At 41.5% G+C, this 25239-nt stretch overlaps 1 protein-coding gene across 1 annotated transcript; it reads left to right on the top strand.

Moving 5' to 3' along the window:
* DZANK1 (double zinc ribbon and ankyrin repeat domains 1) lies at positions 1–19798 on the top strand. The gene is made up of 20 exons (XM_089481437.1): positions 1–109; positions 190–343; positions 1107–1224; positions 1845–1941; positions 2628–2752; positions 3389–3474; positions 3713–3830; positions 4194–4307; positions 4866–4958; positions 5183–5305; positions 5393–5560; positions 6185–6404; positions 6798–6901; positions 13622–13696; positions 14289–14388; positions 17029–17126; positions 17575–17655; positions 17940–18067; positions 18475–18549; positions 19633–19798. Exons 1-20 carry the CDS (start codon positions 1–3, stop codon positions 19796–19798), a joined length of 2352 nt encoding a protein of 783 aa, XP_089337563.1.
* Positions 19799–25239: the final 5441 nt, after the last annotated feature.

Here is a 25239-nt window from a genome sequence, read left to right as displayed (position 1 = left end):
ATGACGGCTGGTTCGATATCAGTACCACAGATTATACCACTCCGTGTTCCACCCCCTGGAAGAAGCAAATATGAGGTAGACACAACTACAGCAATTGAAATTAAATCAGGTATGAAAGAGAAAACATAGTTCAAATTTCAGGTATAACTATTAGGTATGTTTGGTGGTCGCTGACAGTTGTATTCACAGATTCTCCAGATGTGACCATATACTATACATTGGATGGGAGCAAACCAGATGTATTAAGGAAGGTTGGATTTAGAGAAAATACTACATTGAAATATAGAGGCTCATTTACATTGCCTGATGGAAAAATTACCTTAAAGGCTTTGGCAGTCAGCAAGTAAGTCACTCTTTATTTTTACTTTTTTTATTTCATTATAATTTGTTTATTTTCAACACGTAGAATACATTAATGTATTGACCCAATGTCATTTCTTCCAAACATCCCTTTTCTGTGGGACATCCCACATTTGTGGGCTGATTACCTCAACAGCACAGGCCTATATCACAGCTCCCAAATGGCCACCTCATCATGCATTGAAGCCAGCTAGCCCTAGAGGACCTTGGGGGGGGGGGGCAAAACAGGCAGCCAATCATCCTGTTGGGTGATTAGGCTCCCTATAGCGTCACTGGTCAATGGGATGGTTTAAATGTGGAGCACCAAGATATGACATCATATTCTGAATGACTTGTTAGTCTGTAATTATGAAGGCCAACAAAGTGCAGTTTTTTGATAATGTTGCATTTGAAGCTGTGTGTTTCTGGTGAAGGTACCAGGGCTGGTACCATTCAGACATGGACATGGCCGGCCGATAGCACAAAGTAAATTCGACAGGCAACATCTTAAGTTGGTAGAATCTTGTTCAAGTAAGGAACATGTGATCAAAAATTGCTTTTTTGAGAAAGAAATGTATCACCCTGAAAATCCTTCGAGAAGGATTTTAGGCTAATGGGGGCTCTAAGCAGCTGTTTAATCTTCTTATTTGGCAGCACCACCTCTTGTAAGAAGGCTTACATATAGTCACAAACCATGATTAACTGTCAGAGATATACAAAGCGTGATGTGTAATACCGAGTATCTCCCATGTCTTGCTATTCTTCAGAGACGGCAGAGAGAGCGGAACTGTGACAAAAGTGTTCATTGTGGAATATGTGCCGCCAATTATAGATTCATCAGATGAAGACAATGATGAGAACTTCCTCAAGGAGCTGTCCAAGAAGGTAGCGCATACACACCAAGATTCTTCACTGCACTTTAACTTGTCATACATAAATAGATAATACCAGCACTGTATGTTCAAGGAGCAGCATGCCTACAGAAATAAGAAATCCAGTGAAAGGGCAGCTGTGAGGACATTGTTCACGTTACCAAAGAGCTGGCAGATTATTGTGTTGACTCTCCTTCTATACGATACTTCCTATGGTAGAACCTAGATTGTCAACATTGAGAGGAGGACCTGTGTACAGAGTAGAGCAACCTATTTAAGTAGTCTTAAAGAAAGGAAAAGACAAAGAACTTGGACATTGGGAGAGCTGCTCCTGTTCTGGATGAAGCTGGGGGTAGACAGGTCATCCTTATTCCAATGGCAACCTGAATCTGTTTATTAAAAAATGGTGATCCATTACACAAATGTCACAAGGTTTCATGCTATTATCAGTTTTATTACTTTAAGGCGTGTTTTATTCCTTAGATATTTATGTGCAAACTCTAGGAATTGAGCCCTTGTGGGACTGGTTTGGTCACTCTCTGCCTATACTTATATATACTATATCTTTTTCCACTTCAAACATCAGCTAAAACGCATTTTTTTACCAACTCATGGTTGTTTGTTTGTCCCTAGGATTTGGGAACAAGCATATCACCTGCAAAACCAAAAAGGCAAACTAGACCATCCCAAAGGACGACAGCCTGGGATGAGATGGCAGAAACCTTTAAAGGTAGAGTCTATTGCTCAGAGGTGAACTGCAAACTAACTCATACTCCTATGTTACTTTATGAAGCATCGTTTTCAAGTTTTTCATAGAATAACATGGACAAGTCCATCCTCTGAAGATTTTTATGTTAAGTTGTTATAGGTTACAGGTGATATTAAAGTTACAGGACCCTTACGTAGAGCACTATCATTGCCTTACATTGCCTATTCACTGTGACAGGTTGGTTGAGTTGAAACTTTCAGATTAAACACTTAGACCTCCAGATAAGATTCTTTTGGGGTCTTTTATGATATACAAGGTTCTGTATCTTTTAATCAGGGTTTCCACAAATAAACTAAAGAAAAATCATGTCCTATTCCAGTTTGGAGACTAACTTAACACAGATCATTCTCTCTAGCACACCGGCCAGCTACACAGTTTCCCGGTTACAAAAATACAGTACAAATCTTAAACACATTTTTCACCCAGTACCTTCTTGAGGGTCTCTGAGGCTATCTTGTACAGATTACTTGGAATGGGCTGGATCCCACCTATTAACCCTATTATGCTGGGAATAAAGTGCGCTCTAACCTGCTACTGACATAGAAAGCCTCACTAACTCAGCCACATCACATTAGAACATACACTTTACGCCGGTGGTGTCTGCTCTTAGTAGTATGTTTGGTTTAATATTTTGTGGAAATTTTCAGATCCCGACATAGATGGAAGAACCAGTAATAGGTCTTTTAAGGGCCCACGATTTCTGAACAGCCGCTTGGGAAAGCCCAGTACTGGTGAAGAACCAGCGTCGGCACCACAGACACAGAGGTCTCAGGTATTTTGTGGGAAAGCTTCTGTGTGTTGGCAATCTGATTCTGTCTCATTCAATTTATTCTAGGTGCATTCAGTGGTTTAAACCCTCCTAAAAAAGATTTTCCTTGAGGCTTACATACTGAATTTGCTTCATTATAAGACGACCCCGAAACTTTGGATCTTAATGTAGGGGAAAAAAAAGATCTGATTATAAGGCGACTATTATAAAAAAAAAAATCAAAACCACTGTCTTTGCTTTTGTGGTTCTCTCACTCTCTTTCACACACTTATTCTCCCTAACACTCTCTTACGCTCTCTGTCAATCTCTCACTTCTCCACTTTACTAAAAAAACTGCAATAGAGGTGCAACGTTTATATCTTATTTCTTATTGTTTGAATTAACTTTGCAGATAATCATATGCTATTTGGATCGTGGCATCTATTTACAAACTCTACTCCCATAGGCAAACTCTATTAGTTAAGTTGTCTTCCTAGAGATTATAACATAGGCATCTATTTAACAAAATGTGGTAGTAAATGAAATTAGATGAAAATTTTGTCCACTGTAACATTGCTATAGAAACTATAGTTAAAAGCATCTTTAAATGGGACAATAAAGTTCCTTGTCGGTTCACAAATGGTGATCTTGTTATTATAGGTGAATGGATTTACAGAAGCCGCTGTTACAAAGAGTCTAACAAGCACCCAGACCATGAGAATTCAGAGAGAGACGGATTTCCTCAAGTAGGTGTCTTCTGATCATACGTCACAAACAAAGTTCTGGCTGATAGCGATACAAATCATTACTTTAAGGCAGCTGTCCAAGGGAATGAATTCACCAACTGGTTTACGGTTTGGCGTCATCAATAATGTTTGATAACATAATAAATGCATTATTTCCCTTATTTAAGTATTTGAACCCTTAATTGTGCTTCCAAAAAAAGTAAGGGAAAAATATTAAAACTGACTTTTTTAATTTTAGGTGTGCTCACTGTTTAGCCCCTCGCCCATCAGACCCATTTGCTCACTTCTGTCAGGACTGTGGTGCCCCTGTCCCACCGATACCCGGACGCCGCCTGCCTCCCCCTGAAGGTGCTCAGGTAAGGACACTTATTTCTGTCTTTATTATTATTAAATAAAGCAATATGTATTAAAAACCAACCTAGGGTGTATACTGTTGGGAAAGGTATCTTAACTTTCTGTTTCTATGAACCGAACAATTATTCATCCCCAATAAGTTATCACTGATCTATTGTTGTTAATTTTTGGGGTGGGCAAGGAGAAGGGAGAGAACTTCAGGCCAGGAAATGGATTGGATCATCCTGGCTTTGCTACTGTATAGATATGCCTATGAGTTTGGGAGAACAAAACTATTTTGTTTGAATGTCTGTTTCTTGCTATATTGTTGTATATAACTGTAGAATAAGTGTGTGGTGACTGCTGTTTCTGTGTCCGCTGCCCAGATGGGTTTGTGTGTGGAGTGCAAGACCATGGTCCCAATGAACACGCCATCTTGCATTGTGTGTGAAGCTCCATTGATCAACCAGATGCAGCCCCAAGCCAGCATACACTTAAAGGTAAATTATCACTTATAAGAGAATGTTCTGTCCCATCAAAGAGGCCAAAATTATTGGTTATGTTGTATGTGTGTTTGTATATTTTTATTTGTTTACTGCTTGCAAATGTATTCAGCGCGTAACCATTTCCAGCATACGTACGGCACAGTTATAGCCTGAAATTCAGCCCCGGACATTCAAACGTGACATCACTTTAAGACAATTAACCCAATAGTAGCTGGCAAAATGTAATGTAGCATTTCTATATAAAGAAGTCCAAGGGATCATTGGCTCTTGAGATATCCAGGTATCGGTAACAAGATCTGAGATGATCCAGGCTTCTCCTAGACAGTGTTTATTCACTTTGCAGGGCTAAGAACCGTTTGCATTTACATTTAACTTTACCTGGAAAATGGGGTAATGGTTGTGCTCTTGGGATGCTCTTGACGTTGGGACTCTTGGCAAGAGCAATGATTCTTTTTTGTATATGAAGTCCATCTAAACAGATACTGAGTGTTTGTGCTGATTCTATTCTTTCCTTTAGTAACAACATTTTCTATCATTTATTTTTCTTTAAAGGACAAAGCGATCTGTCGATTTTGTGGAACTGGGAATCCAATTAACCTTAAGCACTGCGTGACGTGTGAAGCCAAGCTGCCAACCACTCAAACGGTACGCATTGGTCTACATATTTTAAATGGTGCTGTTGTTCTAAAATTAAGACCATCTCTGTTTTATCAAAAAGAAAAACTAAGATCTGGAGTGCATAAAGAAAGAAAAACTATATAGTGTAGTATAACTTTAATAATAAAATATTTGTATAATAAAAGTATATGCCCTCTTTTCAAATGAGCTGTACATTGGAGTATTTATTACAAGTCATTTTCTTACCGCAGCCCGTTTTTAGTGGCGAGTCTTCACCTCCCTTACCCAACCAGCACGGGAAGATGCAGTCCTGCTCCAAATGTGGCCGAGTCAATCTTGCTGATGCCAGGTTTTGTGACTGGTGTGGGGCAAAGGTACGGCTACCCTTCATAATGCCAGGAGGTCTCCAGTACATGGTCATGTTGTTTTGTTCCAACCATAATATGTTTTCTATTTTGCAGCCTGGTCCATCTTTGCATTATCTCACATGCACTAAGTGTAGTGCGAGCAATCATCCTAACGCCCGCTTCTGTATCTCCTGCGGGGTCTATCTAGAGCCTCCGCCGAGATATTCCACCATGAACAGCAAGATGTTAAGCAGCAGAGAGCATCCGGCGTCATTTTCTGGAGTAAGCTGGCTTGCGTAATAATTTATTATAAGTTAGATGATTGTCTTTTAGCTGCATGATGTTGTATAAAGATATACACTTGCTGTGAAATTTACTAGCTAAACAGTGATGATCGATAAACCTTGGAGGAGCAGTAAGTTAGAGTTTATTCTGATGAAGGCGCCACCATGGGATGCAGCCATTTGGGACACGCGTGTCCTCGTGAAACCTTTTTTTCTTACATTACTTATGATTCCAGAGAGTCTGCATTAAGTCAGTGTTCTGCTTTACCCAATAATCAAGTTATCTTTCCATGTGCCAAAGTATTGTTGGTCATATAGGGGCTTCCATCTGTTACTAAACTTCAACATCCACAAATCATTGCTAGAAACAGCCACTGGCTGCTGGATGCGATAAGTATTTCTTCATCTGTAAATGCCTCTCCGAAACAGGTAGAGGTCCCTATTTGGTTCACCGGGCTGCCAAAAGGTCTTGTGGCTTTTTAAACATCAGCGTTTGTGCATAGTCCTCATCCGTGAACCCCTAACACTGGAGAAGTACATCTTAATTTTGGCATAATACCAAATCAGCCTCTTGTGATTTGTTTCGTTGTTACACATTTTGTAATACAATATGTATCACCAGGATGTTGAGAAGCATGCCTCCTGGCAACCTGTAACACTCACGTTGCCTAAAGCTAGACTTGACTCCGAGAAAATGGACAGGGGAACCCAGACCGTTGGATTATTTTACCCTTCTAGCAAGCTGATGGAAAAGAAAGAAATGGAGCTGCTGTCAGAGAGGGACAAGAAAGAGAAGATGAGCGACCGTAAGCCGCTTGTAACAGCCATCAGTCCAGGCAGAGGTGAGGTCAAAGGTCAAATTGGTTAATACCAGAGGCAGTTAGGCCAATACCTGGGAGCGTCCATGTCTGGGCTACCTGGAGCTCTCTTTCTTCTGGGTGGCTTTTGTAAAGGGACATGATTAGTCAGGCCAGAGAGTTCCTAAGTATGCCATAGAGGCTGATACAGACCCGCAAGTTAACAAAATGATATGCAAGATTAGATTGCTTCTAGTTTTTATAAAGGGAACATTCTATGCGGTGCTAAAAAAAACAAAGATTGAAGTTTTACATTCACATTTTACATTTCCATCAAGGTCCTGGATGTTTTAAGGCAATGCACGGTTGGGTTCTACGGCAGATGAGATGTTAATAACTGCAGATTAAATGAATGGCTGTCAATGCCTTTTTTGCCAGGTTTTTGGAGACAGCAGCTGGATCATATCTGTGCTCACCTTCGCTGCTATACGCAGAGCAATTCTGATTTCAAGGCTTTAATTGGACAACCGCGGATGGGTAGGGTAAGGAAAATAACGTAGCATAAAACCAAAGCCACAAATAAGAGAACTTTTTAAGTTGCCTGGGCCTGTTGTCCCTATCCGATGGAGCCGTTAATACCCACAAGACCTTATATACAGCATGATTCACCTTGATGGACACTGAGTAGTTTTTCATTGCATTTAAGAAACCAAAATAGGTGTGATAAGTGGTCTCATAAATTCAGTTGGATCCCCTAAAGTAAATGTTCTACCATCCCATCAATAAAACTCCTTTCCATTCACCCCGTAGCACTGTATACTATCTACATATAATAATAATAAAATGTCCTTTTCACTTCTGTTTGTTTCTTTCTTTTTCTTCACACGTTGTCCTGAAGCACAGTTAGGCAATAAGATTGGCCCCTAGTTTTGTTTGTCTGGTTTATGTGAAAGTAAGTCAAAGACATTTTTACGGCAGCTTCATTGTATATGTTACAGAGTGTGGAAATGCTGTCACGTTTAGTTCAGTAATAACCGGGGAAATATGCTATTTTTTGCTAAAATATATTGATAAATCTGTGCCTTCACACCCATGACTATCAATCTGTGCTTTTTGATGTTTTCCGAAGTGCTTTGCTAGATTCATTCATAAATCCTATTGTGTGTGTGATAAATGTTAAGGCTAATGTAAATTAGCCTGTAGTTGTGGGAGGGGCTATGGGTACTTAACCAACGCCTCTCCTGCTCTAAATTACGTTTCAGCGTCTGACGTTGTGGACGCTGTACGGAAGGTGATTCTTACGTGGATCTCGGCACTTCGGCGGTATCCCGGCGGCGGTTTTTGTCCCGGCGGCGGTTTTTGTCCCGGCGGCGGTTTTGTCCCGGCGGCGGTTTTTGTCCCGGCGGCGTGTCGTTCCCGGCGGCGCTTCAGTCCCGGCGGCGTTTCGGTCCCGGCGGCGGTTCCTCTCAGCAATCCGGCGGTAATTCTGCCAGACGGTTAGGAAGCTGTCCGTCCTAGCAGGTTCCGTCGTTCCTGTTAACGTCAGAAGCCCTCCTTCGCTTCAGGTCGTATGTTTCTATCGTTTCTTCTCTTCGTTACTGCCCTCTGCTGACCGATTGTCAGACTAATTATTGCTATCTTTCTATTACCAACTTACACTACGAGTCTGGTCTATTGCATATTTCGGTCACACACCGCCATCTACTGGTGGTTTTTCAATTTAATTGGTGCTGTTTGTTAGGTATAATCAGTTCTCTCTACAAATTTAAGCAGTACCTTTTACTGGGAGTTCCTTTTGTTGTATTCAGTTTCGGTTGTGATTTTACATCTCTTCAATCGCAGTATCATTACACTCACCTTCTTAATATAATTTTGGGGATGTGGAATACTCTTTTGGATGTCGTTCTTTCCTGCATACTTATAACTGGGTTATGTACCAGCTATCGATATCGCATTCACATTTTAGGGGCTTACTACTCGGTTTACGCGATCTGCATACATAACTACGTGTTAACCCCCTCTTTTCTTCCTAACAACAGGGAGGGATTTAAACCTCCTACTCGTCATACGGTACTTACCTCACCTACGAATACGTGTTCCTTTCGGTTCTCCTATCTGGACCCTCACTTCGGCGTTTTGTTGTGAGTCCAATTCTATTGTGGTAGCTCCCTCTTGTTGCTTTTATTCAGTCTGATTCATGGTCTCACGGCATGGAGCGCTTTTTTGGTGGTTTTAGGGTTAATTCATTGTATCACTGTCCGGAGGGTTCTTGGGCTTAGGCAGGCGAGTGGGCTACTTCAGATGATCCTGCGGGGGTTTTTGTACTGCTCTCAATGTCCCAGCTTGTCATTGTGTTATCGGGTGTGTTCTCACTATGTTCGTTTCTGTATACAGTAGGTTATGTTTCTGGAGGGTTCAGGCCAGGGTAACGTGTGGTTATACGCTGGTAACATGTTATATTTGGACCGTGTTCACGCAGTCATGTGGTCATGTTTGTGCATTTGACCTGCTGTAGGTACTCAAGTTCGTTCAGCGTTAAGTTCGGTGGCCTAGACATTTACCAATCTCAGGCCAGTTTTCGGTTGTCGAAGCTTGGACCCCCCGGCGAATTCATAGGTTAAGGTAACTGGTTTGAGGCCCCTATCCGGGGTAGTATGTTTCAGCAAGGTAGTTAGGAGGCATTAGAGAGTTTCGTTTCGACATCGGTTAGGCAGCCTGCCTCGTGTACGTTAGCTATTGGCCCACCCCTCCCACCCCGAGGCAATTTCCCCTCCTCGCTTGGAGGTTACGTCACTCGAGCTAGTAATCCGTGCCTCACTGGTAGTTAGCTAGGCCGCCCCCTACGTTTCATCCCGCTCTAGCGCAGAGCTCGTTTAGCTAGTGGTTAGTTAGTTAGGTGCTTTGGTATAGGGGTTCTAATAAGGCTCCTTCTCCTTCTCTTAGTATGTCGTTCCAATCCGACCAAGAGGACAGGCCCTCCATGCCTTGCTCACCTGCGCCAGGGTCTGACGTCGCCACCCCCCCCTTCGCTCCGGGCATGGACAATTCCAAGATTAACGGCCGAATTAACTAGGAGAGGCATTCCGTTTTCGGCCTCAGCTAGGAAAGCGGAACTTTTCCGCTTACTATTTCCATCTCCCCAGTCTCCTGCTACTAGGTCCAGTCCGCGACAGTCCACTTCCGGGGACCTGGCCCAAATGAGAGATATGCTTACCTCGCTGGTAGCATCGGTCTCGTCATTACATGAGAGACTATCCAGTTTAGAAACCCAGCCGGCGGCTACCATCCCGCACCTCCTTCCCCCCCGTTCAGGTCCTGCCTAGCTCGGGACCACCCCTTGCGGCGCCCGCAGGGTCAGGTATGTCATCGGGCATTTCTCCTACAATTTCCCCTGCGCACTTTATCCAGGGTAATCTGAGGAAGGATATCCTGGAAGGGAAAGACGTTAACCTGGTCTCCCTTCTCCTAAGTTCCCATGACCTGGCGGAAAATAAAGCCTTCTCCTGTGGCGACATTTCTGTGGTGCTAAAAGCAAAAGACCCCAGGCTAGCCAAAAAGTTATCTATCCCAGAATTTGTCCTGGCCTTTAGCATGTATAGGGATGTCCTGTGTTCAGCCTTCCCGTCCAGAAGGGAGGAGCTGGATCAATATTTATATAAAGTGGTAGAATTGGGCTATAAGTATGGGGGTAGTGCGTTTTACGATTACCACAGGTCTTTTTCCGCCAAAGCAGCTGCAGCTCTTGCCCAATTTAACTATGCGACTGACTGGAGTAGAGTAGACACGGAATTATTTTGTAGGCATTTCGCAGGCCTCAAAACCCCGGCGTGTCAGCATTGCCAGTCCACAGCACATGCAGCTAACCTTTGTCCGGTTATTGACAACCCCCCTTCCACCAGCTCGGCTGCTTTGTCCGCCCCCTTTCGTCCTAGTCAACTACTTTCCAAACCCCATGATAAGTTTGGTAGACCGATCTCATTTCTAGGCAGATCACAGATCTGCAACAATTTCAATGCTAACGGTTGCCATTTTAGTCAGTGCAAGCTTCTCCACATATGCATTAAATGTCATAGGGCCCACCCCCAGACCATGTGTCCGGGGACCTTGTTCCCTAAGCAATGACTATCCCCGATTAATGTAGAGGGCCTTTTGGGTAAGTTACAGGTCCACCCCTCACCAGATTTGGTAAACTTTCTGGTCCAAGGTTTGGCTTTTGGTTTCCATACGGGTGTAGTAGCCATGCCCCAGGAGTCTTGGGAATGCCCGAACCTCAGGTCAGCCTTATCGGACCCGGAGGCGGTGGATTTACTACTATCCCAAGAACTGGCAAAAGGTTTCATCATAGGCCCCCTTCATTCCCCTCCCTTTCCGGTTTGGAGGGTTAGCCCTCTGGGTATTGCAATTAGCAAGTTCTCCAATAAAAAGAGACTTATTATGGATTTGTCTGCCCCTTATTCCTCGGCGTGCCCTAGCATTAATTCCCTCATTCCGGCTGAGGAGTTCTCGTTAAAATACGCCTCCGTCGACAACGCCATTCAGGCTATAGTCAACGCAGGGAAGGGCGCTTGGTTATCCAAGGCGGATATTACGGATGCTTTCAAACTTTTACCGATTCATCCTGATTTGTGGCATCTTCATGGGATTAAATGGAGGGGGGTTTACTATTTTGCTACCAGGTTAGTTTTTGGTTCCAGAAGTAGCCCTAAGCTTTTTGACACCTTAGCTGAGACGTTGACTTGGCTCCTCCTGAATGTTTCCCGGTGCCCGGTAGTGATCCACTACTTGGATGATTTCTTGTTGGTGGAGGCCCCCAACGCTTCCCCGTGCAGTCTACGGAAGCTATTAGAATTGTTTGATGAACTCCACGTCCCGGTAGCCCAACATAAATCGGCAGGTCCGGTTACCACGTTGGAATTCCTGGGGATAGTGCTAGATTCCAATAAGATGGAGGCCAGTCTGCCTATCATAAAACTTCAGAGAATTCAGGATATAATCCAGAGTTTCATGAGATCTGAAACCTGTTCCAAACTGCAATTGCAATCCCTTCTAGGCCATCTTAATTTTGCAATGCGAATTATTCCCCAAGGCAGGTCTTTCATCTCCCATCTCCTGTCTCTGCTGTCGGAGTCCCATGCGTCCGAGGAGGCAGTGGTCATAGATCAGTCCGCTAGGTCTGACTTGCGTATGTGGGCCAGGTTTCTGAAGACATGGAACGGACGTTCCATGTTTATTTCCCGACCCAGTCTGTCTTCCCCTAGGGTTTTTACGGATGCTACACCATCCCTTGGGTTTTCGGCTATTTTCCAGGATCTGTGGTTAGCCGAAAGGTGGCCGTCACAGATGCTGGAGATTCCCCGCTTCCACAATACCTCGGCCCTATTCGAAATTTATCCTATTGTGGTTGCAGCGACAGTATGGGGCAACAGGTGGACAGGTGATACAGTCACCTTTTTTACTGATAACATGGCCACGGTGGAGATCGTGAATAAGGGTAGGTCGTCCTCATCTCACATTATGGGATTGATGCGTAAACTCACGTGGCTATCATTATATCATAAATTTTTTATTAAATGTTCACATGTACCGGGAGACCAGAATATAGCAGCTGACGCATTATCTCGTTTCAATTTCCAGAGGTTTTTCGAGGTCCTACCCTCAGCGGCAGCAGCACCGACGTCTGCGCCGCTTTTCGACGAACTCGTTCTAGTTTAGAGATGCATCTGAACACAGCTCGCCAGATTATCTCAAGAGCATTGTCAAAAAATACCAGAAAGGCATACGATAGAGCTTGGTCCCTATTTTGCAGATTTGTGGCAGCATCGGCCCCCATGGACACGTATTCAGTTGCCACCCTCCTGGCCTTTGCAGCATACTGTCATTCGAACTTAAACCTCTCATATGGGTCAATTAAGCTTTATTTAACAGGAGTACAGCATCACATTTCTTTAATCTTTCCGAACAATCCCTCACTGATCGCTTCACACCCGGTCAAGTCATTACTGAGAGGTCTGCAAAAAACCAAGCCAGTTAAAACCCCCAGTCGTTTGCCGATTGATGGGGAAGTTTTCAAAGCTTTGATAAACTGTCTAGATTCACACCCATTTTCTCCAGCCGCTTGTGTTGTGCTTAAAGCCGCCATGTTTCTAGCTTTTTATGGTTTTATGCGCCCGGGGGAACTGGCCACAACACCTTATGCGACATCGTTTCTGAAGGTCTCGGATTTGCGTCCTGTTGCTGATTATTTTGTTCTATCCCTCGGGCATACAAAAACCAATCAGTCCGGGCCGAGTACTCAAATCACGTTCTTTCCAACAAATTCTGCTTGGTGCCCAGTTGCAGTCCTGGGTGCCCTTTTGGTGTTTTTGTCTGGGAAACCGGGTAACAGTCCTCTTTTGCCCTTTCCCAGGGAGCCATTGTCATCTGTTACATTTGTCAGATATGTGAGGTTACTACTGGCAAGGGTGGGCCTCAATTCGCTTGCATATTCGGGGCACTCTTTTCGAATCGGGGCGGCCTCAGCAGCATCTAAGAACAAGGTGCCAGCCCATGTGATTAAAAAGCTAGGCAGGTGGAACTCCTCCTGTTTCTCTCTGTATATTCCTCAACCTACGGCGGAGATGCGTAATGCCTTCGCGTCTCTAGTTCTATAAGCTTGTTATGGTTTCATGTTATGTTTTGTTTAGCAATAAAGTTATGGTTTTCTAACTTTGTGTCTTCTTTTGCCCTCTATAGGCCTACCTGGTACGTCGGTCATGGCACACCTCAGACCGAATAGACCCTCTCTTGGTCTTTGCGTCTCCAGTTCACTAATCATATTCGGTTGCCCCTAACACAAATGTTAAGGCTAATGTAAATTAGCCTGTAGTTGTGGGAGGGGCTATGGGTACTTAACCAACGCCTCTCCTGCTCTAAATTACGTTTCAGCGTCTGACGTTGCCCACCCTTACCCCCCCTCGCTATTCATTTCCTTCCTTTTATTTCCTCTTTTTCTCCTCTATCCTTTCTTTCATCTCTCTTACAGGGTGGCCCTCTATAGGCCTACCTGGTACGTCGGTCATGGCACACCTCAGACCGAATAGACCCTCTCTTGGTCTTTGCGTCTCCAGTTCACTAATCATATTCGGTTGCCCCTAACACAAATCACAATGCTGGCTGCGAATTACAGAGAAATACATGGTGCCAGTAATCCAAACTAAATCTAATTTTTGATACCCCTTCTGATTACAGTACGAATAAGGCTTCCCATGTTTGTTCATTTGCAGATTATATCAGCGACAGTTCATGAAGATGGCTATGAAGTCAGCCTGAGGTTAAATTATGTCTTGGTAACAGACAAGGTCAGTATCATCTACTGGCAAAAGCTCTCAAAGTTAATATTCCCTGATATATATTCTGTTATGTTGATGTAAAAATCATGACAAGTGGTTAGCATTATAATAACAATGAGAGTACTGCTACTAGCGACTCTATAATGACTGAAGAGCACTTCTAAAATGTACCACTAGGGGGTGTGGTGGTAACAGTACAGTCAGAGGGTCGCTGCGTTACCTATAACTACCTCTTTGTAACAGTTACGTCTCACGCTGCTCATTTCCAGAAGCTATAAAGCTACAGTTATGCATTCTTTCTACATTGTAAACTTGTTTCTAAGCTTGGGCACAGCCCGCCTAACTAGTCCTGTCTTGCCCATGATAAAGTCCAGCGGAATATGATTGTGATATATTGCTCTATACATGCGCTATATAAATCAGTATTTAGTAGACATTGTGCAATAGCGCATGGAAATTTAGACAGTGACTTATTATATTAATAGTTGGAGGTCACTTTCTGATGAATCTGTGTGATATTGGAAACGTTTATCGCTTGGTGCATACAATGTAGGTATGTCTAGTAATGGAGTAACCGAGTACCCATCTCTCATTTCTTCAGAATGTCCTCACTGGAAAGCCTATGAAGCTATCTAACAATCACTTCTTGAGCTCGGTGACAGAAGGCAGAGATGATCGCGAAGATACCCAGTCCAGCATAGGTGAGATTCACATGAGAGAACATATAATCCGATATAATCCAAAGAGAAAGCTCTGACACCGCAGTTGGATCAGGATTTTTACTTCTCAAATCTGGATGTTTCATATAGAATGACAAATTTCTAGTTCCGGAAACTCCGGCCGCATTATGCAAACTTTTGTCTCCATGGAGATCGGGGCTTTTTCTTGCCGAGGTTTTTTTTTTGTTTAATTAAAACTTTTACATGTATTTGTCAATAACATTACAATAAGCCTTCCCTAAAAATATCAGTGTTTAATAATATTGTACAACAGCAGCTGCCTGTTAATGCTCATCGATTACTCGTAGGCTTACTTCAAGCAGTAAAAAATGGGAGCTAGTCCTAAAATAGAATACGGCTTTAAGTAGGTACCGTTAGAATAATAATACTTCGCTAATAAAATCCGCACTAATCAAGATATAACAGGCATCAAAATAGACAATGAAGAATTTAAAATATCGCTTTATGCGGATGATGTGATTATCACGATAACTAATCCATTAATTTCAATGCAATACTTTTTAAGAGAAGTGGAAAACTATAGTTCCGTGTCGAATTATAAACTCAATCTCGATAAAACTATAGTACAAGCTAAGAACATTACTGCTCAAGATAAAGATATTTTATCTAAACAATTTTCTTTAAATTTAAAAATAAAGGACTTTGAGCATTTAGGGATTGTTATCCCCGAGAAGATTGACAATATAGTGGAAACAAACTTTCTCCGTCTCTTAAGAATATCAAATACTTTTATAAAAGAATGGAGACAAATTGAATTGTCTTGGTGGGGCCGAGTTAACGCTTGGAATTCTTATTTAATGCCAAGATGGAGCTATCTATTTCGTATGCTACCATTAAAATTTCCACAATGTTGGCTCGCCATAATACATACGTCCTTTCTAAATTTTGTTTGGAAGGGGAAGATCCCCAGGATTAATGTAAACCGGATGAGCGCACGGGCCAGGGATGGAGGTATGAGTTTTCCACAGATAAAAAAAATATTACGAAATCAGTACATTGTATCACATTGTTAAAACTTACCAAGAAACCTCCAGACAAGAAGTATGGTACAAGATAGAATGTAAGACGTGTGAGATAAACAGTCTAAATAGACTTATTTGGGCTTTGAAAGATAAAGATTTAGTGAATAAGGTTAAAAGTAAAAATATGATATTAGAGAATATCATACCGGAATGGTTAAAAATGAAAAAAAAATTGGGTATCAAAGATAAGTTAATTGATACATTAAAGTTTAATATTCTGGAAGAACTTATTGACAATATCTCATTAGAACATTGGCAACAAGTAGGAGTTAATATGATATCAGATATAATGGCATATGGAGAGATAATTCCCTTTCCCGCTATCTTAAATAAATTTAAATTAATAAAACCAACTATCTTTAGCTATCTACGTGTTAAGAACTGTATTAACAAACATGTTTTAATTTCACAAGATATACACATTAAGAAACTTGCTAAAATCTTCAGTCCAATAAAACAAACAAAACTTTTCTCGAAATGTGCAGAAGTAATAAGGCTAAAAGAAGGAAATACCCCTATTATGAGAATAATCTCAGATTGGGAGAAAGAACTTAATATCTCGATACCTGTTGGAGATTGGCTAAAAGAGATTAAGAACTGTCTATCTAGGGTACACGATCTCTCCCTCCTGGAGACACAGTATAAGGTCATAAATAAATGGTATTTAGTTCCAACTCGTATTTCAAGGATGTTTCCTTCGAATTCTAATATATGCTGGCGATGTGAACAATTTATTGGAATTTATATACATATTTGGTGGTCTTGCCCCAAAGTAAATATTCTTTGGAAGGAAATTCTTTCTTTTTTAAAGAAAATTGATAATATCATAATTCCAGATACTCCGGCATCTTTAATATTGCATTTAGGATGGCCCCCCTTATCTCAAACTCAGTTGAATATAACTATACATACTTGTATAGCTGTTAAGAGATTAATAGCTAAAGAGTGGAAACAAAACAAATATTTTAATCTGTCCCAAGTGATAAACCAAATTAAGTTTCAGTTTACAATGGAGAGGGAAAGGTCGTGTACAAACCATATGTCTTTTAAAAAAACTCAAATATGGGATATTTGTCTTCAAAAAGTCAATAGTATAAGTCTACTCAACATGCAATACTCAAGAGGTCTTGCCTCATAATACCCCTCTCCCCAGCTTCATCTCGGATGTTTGATGTTTTTTGTAGTATATGTTTTTTTTTGTTTTTTTTTTCTTTCTTTTTTTTTTTTGTTTGTCTATGAGGATAATAAGTAATATAAGCAACAGAGTATTCTTTGTATTGCACAATCCACTTTCGTTGTTTTACCTATTTATCCTTTGATGTGTGTAATGTTTTTATGTAATTTAAATGTTTGTATTATGAAACGCAAATAAAGAATAATAAAAAAAAAAAAAAAAAAGAATAATAATACTTGAAGTTATGTGTGTTGTTAATATTCATGATGTATTTAGAGGTTGATGTCAGTTTGTCGTATGGATAAACAATGGAGTCTCCAAGCCTATTGATAAGGTGCCGATAAGGACCTTTATAATGTCAAATTATGCAAAAAATCATCTACAATGATTCCTTCCCTGTTATAGCAAGCGAGGATGGCCAAAGTGCCAGGAGCAATAATACCAGGGTAAGACGGGCCAAGAAGAAGAACCGGAAGCCGCTGCAGAAAGAAGACCGACTTTCTGTATGTAAAACAAGGACCTGATGAAGGCTAAATTAAAATGAACATTATTAAGCTGTTATGGTTATGCCACTAAATATTCTGAATTTTATAATTGTTAACCATTATCTGTTACACTATACTCTATGTGTATACCTCGTAACCGGGACAGGGTATGTTTGGAGATGAGTTCATGTTTACCGATTTTTTTTTTTAAAGTTTGAGCCTATATAGAATAAGTGTTATTTAACCCACCTGCTATATTAACATCCTCCTCTCCTTACTTAAACGCATTTCCCAAGTTCCAGGTTATTAAATGGTTTAATATTTAAAAAAAAAACCCTGAATGACATAATGTCATCATGAACTGTATGCAGAAGTTTCCGTTTCGCCTTCTGCAAATGAGCATATTGTATGCAAAGGGTTAACTGAGGGAATGGGTTTCATTACATGACTGTGCTGCTAATCACAGCCTGAAGATCGAAAGCTCCTCAAGGAAGTTGGTCCAAAGGGAGAAGGAGACATTGCGGTTGTAGAAGAGCTCTTAGATGAGGTATGTCTGACCAGATCTACAGCAAACAGCAAGTGGGTACGGGCAAACGGTGGCCATGCCCAACTCTGCCCCAGTTACCATCACTGTCATTATGATATAATTATATTACTTCGTACACAGGAACATTTGAAATTAATCCCTATTCAAATTAATAAGTACACTCCATAAACGAAGACATTCTAAGATTTCTTTATTTTATATTATTATTATTATTATTTATTTAACATATTGTTAAAAGGCACATAAAAAGTGGTGATCTTTCTGTTAATTATCTGTGTTTGCAGGGAGCTGATCCTAATTGTACGAATAACGAAGAGCGTCCCGTCCTGACAGTGGCCGTTCTTAACAGGCATCACAAAGTAATCCCAGTCCTAGTACAGAAAGGGGCTGATATCGACCACCAGTCTGGGCCGTAAGTAATCTCAGCGGCACTGGAAGTTTTGTTTCGGCTACTACTTTTTACTGCAAATACACCTTTTCTACCTTTAAAGGGGCATCCATCGCTCCATCATGCTTTCTACCTTTCGGCGACTATTAGTGTATGTAGGACGGCCGAGGCAGTCAGTGAATCCAAAGCATGTTATTAAGTTTCCATGTTTCCGTTTATGATTAAAGTTTGGATTCCTAGATAATTAACTGGGTCAATATGTCTTCTTATCAGCTGTGGTCTATTCACTTTTCTTCTCAGCGAGGGTATATATTGTACAGCGCTACGGAATTTGATGGCGCTATATAAAACAATAAATATAAATGTTTTGGGGATTCTTTCTTAAGTGTGACAAGACGTGTGATTGTGTTTCTGATTTAATTGTCTGACAGGCACAATAACACTGCACTACACGAGGCCGTCACGCTTGGCTTGGAAGGCAAGAAATGTACCGAAGTGCTTCTGGGGTGAGGAGAACTATCTGTACGATCGTGTGTGTGTGATCATATAAAACACTTCCTTCCATGTATTAAAGCAGGGGTCCTCAAACTTTTTAAACAGGGGGCCAGTTCACGGTCCCTCAGACCGTTGGAGGGCCGGACTATAGGGGCTGGCAGTATGTTCCCCCACAGGCATACAGCCTCCAGCCATACAGTATGGCTGGAGGCTGTATGCCTGTGTACTGCCCCATTTCAGTGTTCCGGCCACCGCTCCGGCCATAGCAGGACCGGAGGATCGGTGGTCAGAACACCGAAGGGACGCGCCGCTGGTAAACACTTACCTCCAGCGCGCGTCCTTGCTTCTTTGCTTCTTCGCTTCTTCTCCGCTCCTCCGCGCTCAGTTGCCATGGGTGCACGCATGGGACGTCAGTGACGTCGCTGCGTGCGCCTGCTCCCGGCGGTCCCCGGTGTCGCAGGGACTTCACAGAGGCATCCTTGTGTTCCGAAAGCATCTTTCGGAACACATGGATGTCCTGAGGCAAAAACACCCGGCGGGCCGGGTAAATGCCCCCGGGCCGTAGTTTGAGGACCCCAGTATTAAAGCATACATAACAATTAATGTTGCTGATAATCAGAATAGTTTTTGTTTACCTTTGTGGTTTGGAATCTGATCTGATCCATGCTTTATTTTAATTTTATAATGAAATTTTAAAAAATATATAGATAAATAAATAAAAGGAATCTTGCACCGTTAGTCTTTGTACAAATGTATTATCTGTCAATGCAGCCGGTACTAACCACAATCCCTCGTTTAAGATAGTGTTTGTGATTGAGAAGCTACTATTCATGACCTTTCATAAACCGTCAAGGGCCCAAAGAAGTGTATTTACTAACGTGTGGCTATTCCAAATGGGCAATAAGGCATCCTTAAATGAATCGTAGCGATTAAGACCAGCAGCTCCAACCTTCGTCTATTAAAGGCTCCGTTGAGTTGTCGATGATACAAGTGCAGAGTGCGATTAACGATCCATGGCTTTACTACGATTCTGCCAAATTTAGTTAACAAGGTTAAAAATGTATTAATTATCTGTTGTTTTTTTTTCTGTTCAGATGCAATGCAAGTATAAAAAAGAAAAATGACAAAGGCATGACTGCGCATGATCTGGCCATGAAGAGCGGAAGCGATCAGATTGCTGCACTTTTCGCCTCTAGACTTGGACGAGGCATGTTGGACAAACTGACAAAGCCCAACAACATCAGCCTGGATGTCTTCTGATCGGAAATGGTTATTGTTTATTATATTTTTGTTTAGATCTGTCACATTTAATTGAAAAGCTGTAAACTTCTATAATATTGGTAGTTGATTTAAAAATATAATAAAATAAATTGATATAAAATTCATACACTTGGAAACAAGACATAAGCTGTTCTTAAAGTGGACCAGTTTATATAAAAAAAAGTTTTTTGTTTTTGTTTTTTGCCAATCGCACAAAGAGATTGATAGACGTAATGATTCACGCAGTGCTCTAAATACACGAGACGGGTAATAGAAGAAATGGTATGTAAAATCACATCCAATGCTGTGTTCTAAACACAAGAGACAAGCTGTTATGAAGAGCTTTGAGCTTTAGTGATACTCTGTTATAAACACAAGAGACCGATGTTAGTTCAAGTGTTTTATCATAACATATCTTAACGACTGCTGCTGTATCTAAAAGAAGTATCAACAAAACGTATAAACGGTTATTTATGCTCTGTTAACGGGTAATTGTGGGCATTTTTAAATAAAATGATTTTGATCTTGCATCCTCGAATTATTTGGGCCCCAGTCCTATCATCTCTATATTGGCCAAACTTATGATTATTCATTAGTATGTTTAAAAAAATAAAACATGCCAAATGTTTGTATGTACTTCATTAACCGTGTTGCATGATGTGACAGTGAAACATAATACCCTCACAATGAGAGCTGGGATCTCCTCATTTGCATATTGGGGTGTACATATTGCAGTGATGTTATAAAAAAAACAAAAAACCCACTCAAGTATGTTGAATAGACAAGGGCCCTTTTAACCCCTTCAAACCCCTATAGACGTACCGGGACGTCCAAAAAACGCCCACAAAGAAACCCCTATGGACGTCCCGGTACATCCAACCCTTCGTGCAGCGTCAGGGACACATCCCTGCCGTTGCACGGGAGACCAGGCTGTCGTTTGACAGCCTGGACTCCCCCCTGGCAGCAGAAGCCGGCTTTCTGCTGCCCGATATCCCGCGATCGCGCAGTTGCAAACGCGCGATCGGGCATTCTCTTCCGGGTTACGTCACTGCTGACGTAGCCCGGAAGGTCATCGGAGGACACAGATGAGGCACAGAGACGCTGCGATCTCTATGCAGGTCTGTGAGGACCTGCATAGAGATCACAGTGTGATCGGTGCAGGGGGATCGCGGGGAGGGGAGTGAGAAACCATCTCTCTAACTCCCCCTCCCGTCCTGAAAGAGAAAAGCAGAAAAAAAAAAAGTTAATTCATTAAAAAAAATATTAAATAAATCATTAAAATAATAATATATATAATACAAAAAAAAATTATAATGTGAGCTGTGATGTCATTGTGACATCACTGGCATGTTCAGGAGGTCCCTAGGAGGACCTCTAACCATTTCTGTGTAAAAATAATATATAAAAAATAAAAAAAAATGTAAAAAAATTAAAATTACAAAAAAAATAAAAAAAAGATATAAAAAAAGATAATAAAAAAATTATTAAAAAACCTTACTTCCCATTGCCCTAGCATAATATGTAGCCAGTATAACCCTTCTGCCCCAGTTCACAACCCCCAAACCCGTTAAGCCATAGGCACAAAAATTATACAAAATTGTACACCTTATAGTATGCTCCCTGGTGCTGGGAAAGTCTGGAAAATCTATATAAATTAGGTATTTCTGAAATCAGGACACCTGAATTGATAAACTTGGAGGGGATTTTCCATCACTTTACCTAATTTTGTGAGGATTCAGAGGGAAAATGTAAAAAAAAATTAGTTTAATTTTCTAATCTTCGCTAGTTTTTACTAAATTACTCATTCAAAATTTTCAGCTAATCATCCAACTATGGTATCAAACGAAAGCTCTATCTCTCCTTGAAAAAACAATATATAGTTTATATGGGTACACTATTCACAGGAAAAGAGAATCATCGCTAAACCGACATACCCCAAAAATGGCAAAATTGCTCTGGGCTTTGAGGTACCAAAAACCCCTGGGATTGAAGGGGTTAAGTGACAACTTTTGCAATTAAAAGGCAACAACAAAAAGTGCATTGATAAAAAAAGATGGATTAGCTGACCCTAAATTTCCAGTCAGTGACCCGTATCGGGTCACTTCCTAACGCTTGATGAAGGGAAACCAATAGATGCCTGGGAAAGCCCGTTAATTGATGTTTGGAGATAAAAGCTCAGGTCCTGATCAGGTTACCCACTGTAAAGGCATATATATATACATATATATATATATATTATTGCCCCCTAATTTGCTATATTGGTGCTACTTGTTGATTAAATGCTTTTTTAACTTTAGCTATATTTATAAAAATATATTTAATTCAATAGAATATAGCATTACAGTTTAAGAATATCATATAAACACTACAGAAGGTTCAGGCTGTGCCTTTGAGATTTATTTATTTCATTAAAACTACTACAATGTTGATGTTTTAAAGACACGAACATGCACCATAAACTATAGATCCAGGTCCTGTAGACAGCATATTCAAAATCCGTGATGATTTAGAGAGTGAGGTACTGCTGAGGCACATCATTTACCCGTATTTGCTTGATTATAAGACGACCCTGTTTATAAGATGACCCCCCAAAATCTGAATATTAATTAATAAAAAAAAAGAAAAAACCTGAATATAAGACGACCCTATAGGAAAAAAGTTTTACCAGTAAATGTTAATTCATGTAAACTATGTGAACAATTGTTTGTTAATAAAAGCTATGACTGAGAAAAATATGTTGTTTTTGTTTTTATTTCTTTTTTTTCAACCTGCCCCCCCATTTATGCACATCGGCCCCCAGGCTTGCCACTCTGCCCCAGAAATGCCTTATACCTCCCTATATGCCACTGTGCCCCATGATATGCCTTTTGACCCTCTAAATGCCACTGTGCCCCATGATATGCCTTTTGACCCCCTATGTGCCACTCTGCCTCCAGAATTGCCTTATACCCCTATATGCCACTCTGGCATTTAGGGGGTTAAAAGGCATATTATGGGGCAGAGTGGCATATAGGGAGGTATAAGGCATTTCAGGAGGCAGAGTGGCGCATAGAGGGTTAAAAGGCATTTCTGGAGGCAGAGTGGCATTAAGGGGGTTAAAAGGCATTTCACAGAGCACTCTGCCTCAAGAAATGCCTTATGCCCCCCATTTAACACTCCCCCACCCCCCCCAAACTTACCAGTGCTTCTGACTTCCCTGTCATGTAGCCGGGGCAGCATGTAGTGCTCTACGCGCTTGAGCGGAAGTTGTCTACGTGAATTGCGTAGAGCTCTACGCGCTGCCCAGACAAAGCACCGGGGACTCAGAAGCACCGGTAAAATTTTGGGGGGGGATAACACAGGAGGATCCAGGTCCCCTGCATCTGAGTCTCCGGTGCTTAGTCCGGGCAGCATGTAGAGCTCTACGCGATTCGCGTAGAGCTCTACACGCTGCCCGGACTATGCACCGGGGACTCAGAAGCACCGGTAAGTGGGGGGGGGGGGCATAACACAGGAGGAAGATCCAGGTCCCCTGCATTGCTGCGGGGGATCTGGATCTTAGTCTCATAGTCAGACCTATTTGAGGTCTGATTATAAGACGACCCCAATTATAAGACGAGGGGTATTTTTCAGAGCATTTGTCTTATAATCGGGCAAATACAGTACATAAAATCATGATATTTAATGTTTTACACAATCTAAAGCGTGCAACACTTGTTTTTCTTCAACTGCTTGCAATCATTATCTTCCAACAAATCTTTGAAATGCTGCTTGTTTTCCGTGCTGCTGCCTCGGGACATCAGTCAAGCAACACAGAATCCAAGACTGATTTTTGTAAATTTACAAAACAAATTAAAGAAATGGACCAACTTAAATTCATTTTGGATCATCACTTAATTATAATTGTGTTTCCCACCCAGGTCTGATATATGCTCTGGGCATACATGAATCTCTGCAGAATTTTAGGGAAAGACACTGAGGTTATTGAACTGCAACCTTTGCCAGGTGTATGAACTGGTGTAACTCTACTCCTCGAATGGGTCTCAGCACGTGCATCCAACACATTCGTGATTACAGACCGAGTTTACAACCCAGCGGCATCCTGCCCATGCCATTACCAGATTAAACTAGTAGGCAGGCTAATGTGAGACTGAGGAAAGGTCTACCAGGATACCCCTGAGACTCATATAAATCCTGTTGAGAGGGCAGATCCAGGCTGTTTGTTGGTGTTCAGCTGCCTGTTCTATACTCTTTTAGAGCTGAATCAAGTGCTGCTTGTATCCCTTGTACAATGTGACGTAGTTGCGCTTAGTCCCGATAACACAGGGTGCCCAGTGTCTCTCACATGAAGAATCAAATTGACCGTTATATATTTGATATGCAAGCGGTCTTTCTGCACTGCGTGTAAGCAGACTGCCTGATATCCCATTGAGTGACAAAGAGCATCAACCAGTTGGTGGTTCCTACTCGATCCTTACATCCTTCCCATGGGCTAAGGCTCTCCTCCTTACTTATCACCTCTTCCGTTTCCCGTCTACAAGATTTCACTCGAGCCGCCCCATATCTCTGGAATCTACTCCCTAGGAACCTTCAGCATTCTCCCTCCCTCCCAACATTCAAGAAACATCTCAAAACTCACTTCTACAGAGAAGCCGCACCGTCTTAGCTGCTAGAACTTCCTTGTCATTGATACGACCACCACACTACCTCTCACCTTTCTCTGTGCCTTATGTTTGTCACCCCATTCCCTCAAGATTGTAAGCTTGCGAGCCGAGCCTCTCCACCTAATGTATCGGTTTGTCTTAGTCTGTCAATTCTTGTCTTGTCATACCCCTTGAATATATGTATTGTATTAAGCGCTGCGTAGATTGTTGGCGCTATATAAATAAAAGGTAATAACCAGCTGCACATTGTATCTCTACCTGGCCGTATATTGTTCAGGCTGCTTTAACACATATACACCCATAGAGTATTTTGTGGGATGTTTCTGAGCCTCAAAGCATTAGCAAAACTACTACCGTCCTAATAAAGCAGAAATAGATTTCCCTTTCAGCCAATCTCCTCCACATCAAAAAAATGTCAATATACGGTATTTTGCACAATTACCTCGACACAACAGCTTGGTATAAACCACTTATCTATTATCTCTACAGCATCTGGATGCCGTTATTGAACTTCTGTACTTCCTCATATTTCTCTTGAAAGAAAGAAAAACTAATCCAAAAACAAATCACGGTCATTATTCAGGTTTATTTTTCAGCCAAAACTAAACGAAGAATTTTTATAACAAAGGTCATAAGTAAATATTTTTTTCGAGGGTTGGTCGAAGCCCATTGGGCAAAACACTTTTTTTGTACAAATGATGAGGACAAGCGATTGGGCTTTCAAGGCCAAATCCCTAAATTAGCTCCTTTGACGAAGTGTCCAAATGCGCAATAAGGAGTTGCAATGGTCTGCCCTGA

The sequence above is a fragment of the Sceloporus occidentalis genome, unplaced genomic scaffold, assembly GCF_023333645.1.
Source record: "Sceloporus occidentalis isolate IW3139 unplaced genomic scaffold, rSceOcc1.0.p SCAF_15, whole genome shotgun sequence".
Lineage (NCBI taxonomy): Eukaryota > Metazoa > Chordata > Lepidosauria > Squamata > Phrynosomatidae > Sceloporus > Sceloporus occidentalis.
The sequence above is the reverse complement of the archived record's forward strand: the minus strand, read 5'-3'. Positions and strand labels throughout refer to the sequence as shown.

What these genes read in the sequence shown, in the direction of transcription:
- DZANK1 (XM_089481437.1), top strand. Translation starts at nt 1, where the DNA reads ATGACGGCTGGTTCGATATCAGTACCACAGATTATACCACTCCGTGTT. An exon ending in CTCCCCCTGAAGGTGCTCAG is followed by an intron (nt 3,831 to 4,193) that starts GTAAGGACACTT and finishes TCCGCTGCCCAG; the next exon opens with ATGGGTTTGTGTGTGGAGTG. An exon ending in TGTACCGAAGTGCTTCTGGG is followed by an intron (nt 18,550 to 19,632) that starts GTGAGGAGAACT and finishes TTTTCTGTTCAG; the next exon opens with ATGCAATGCAAGTATAAAAA.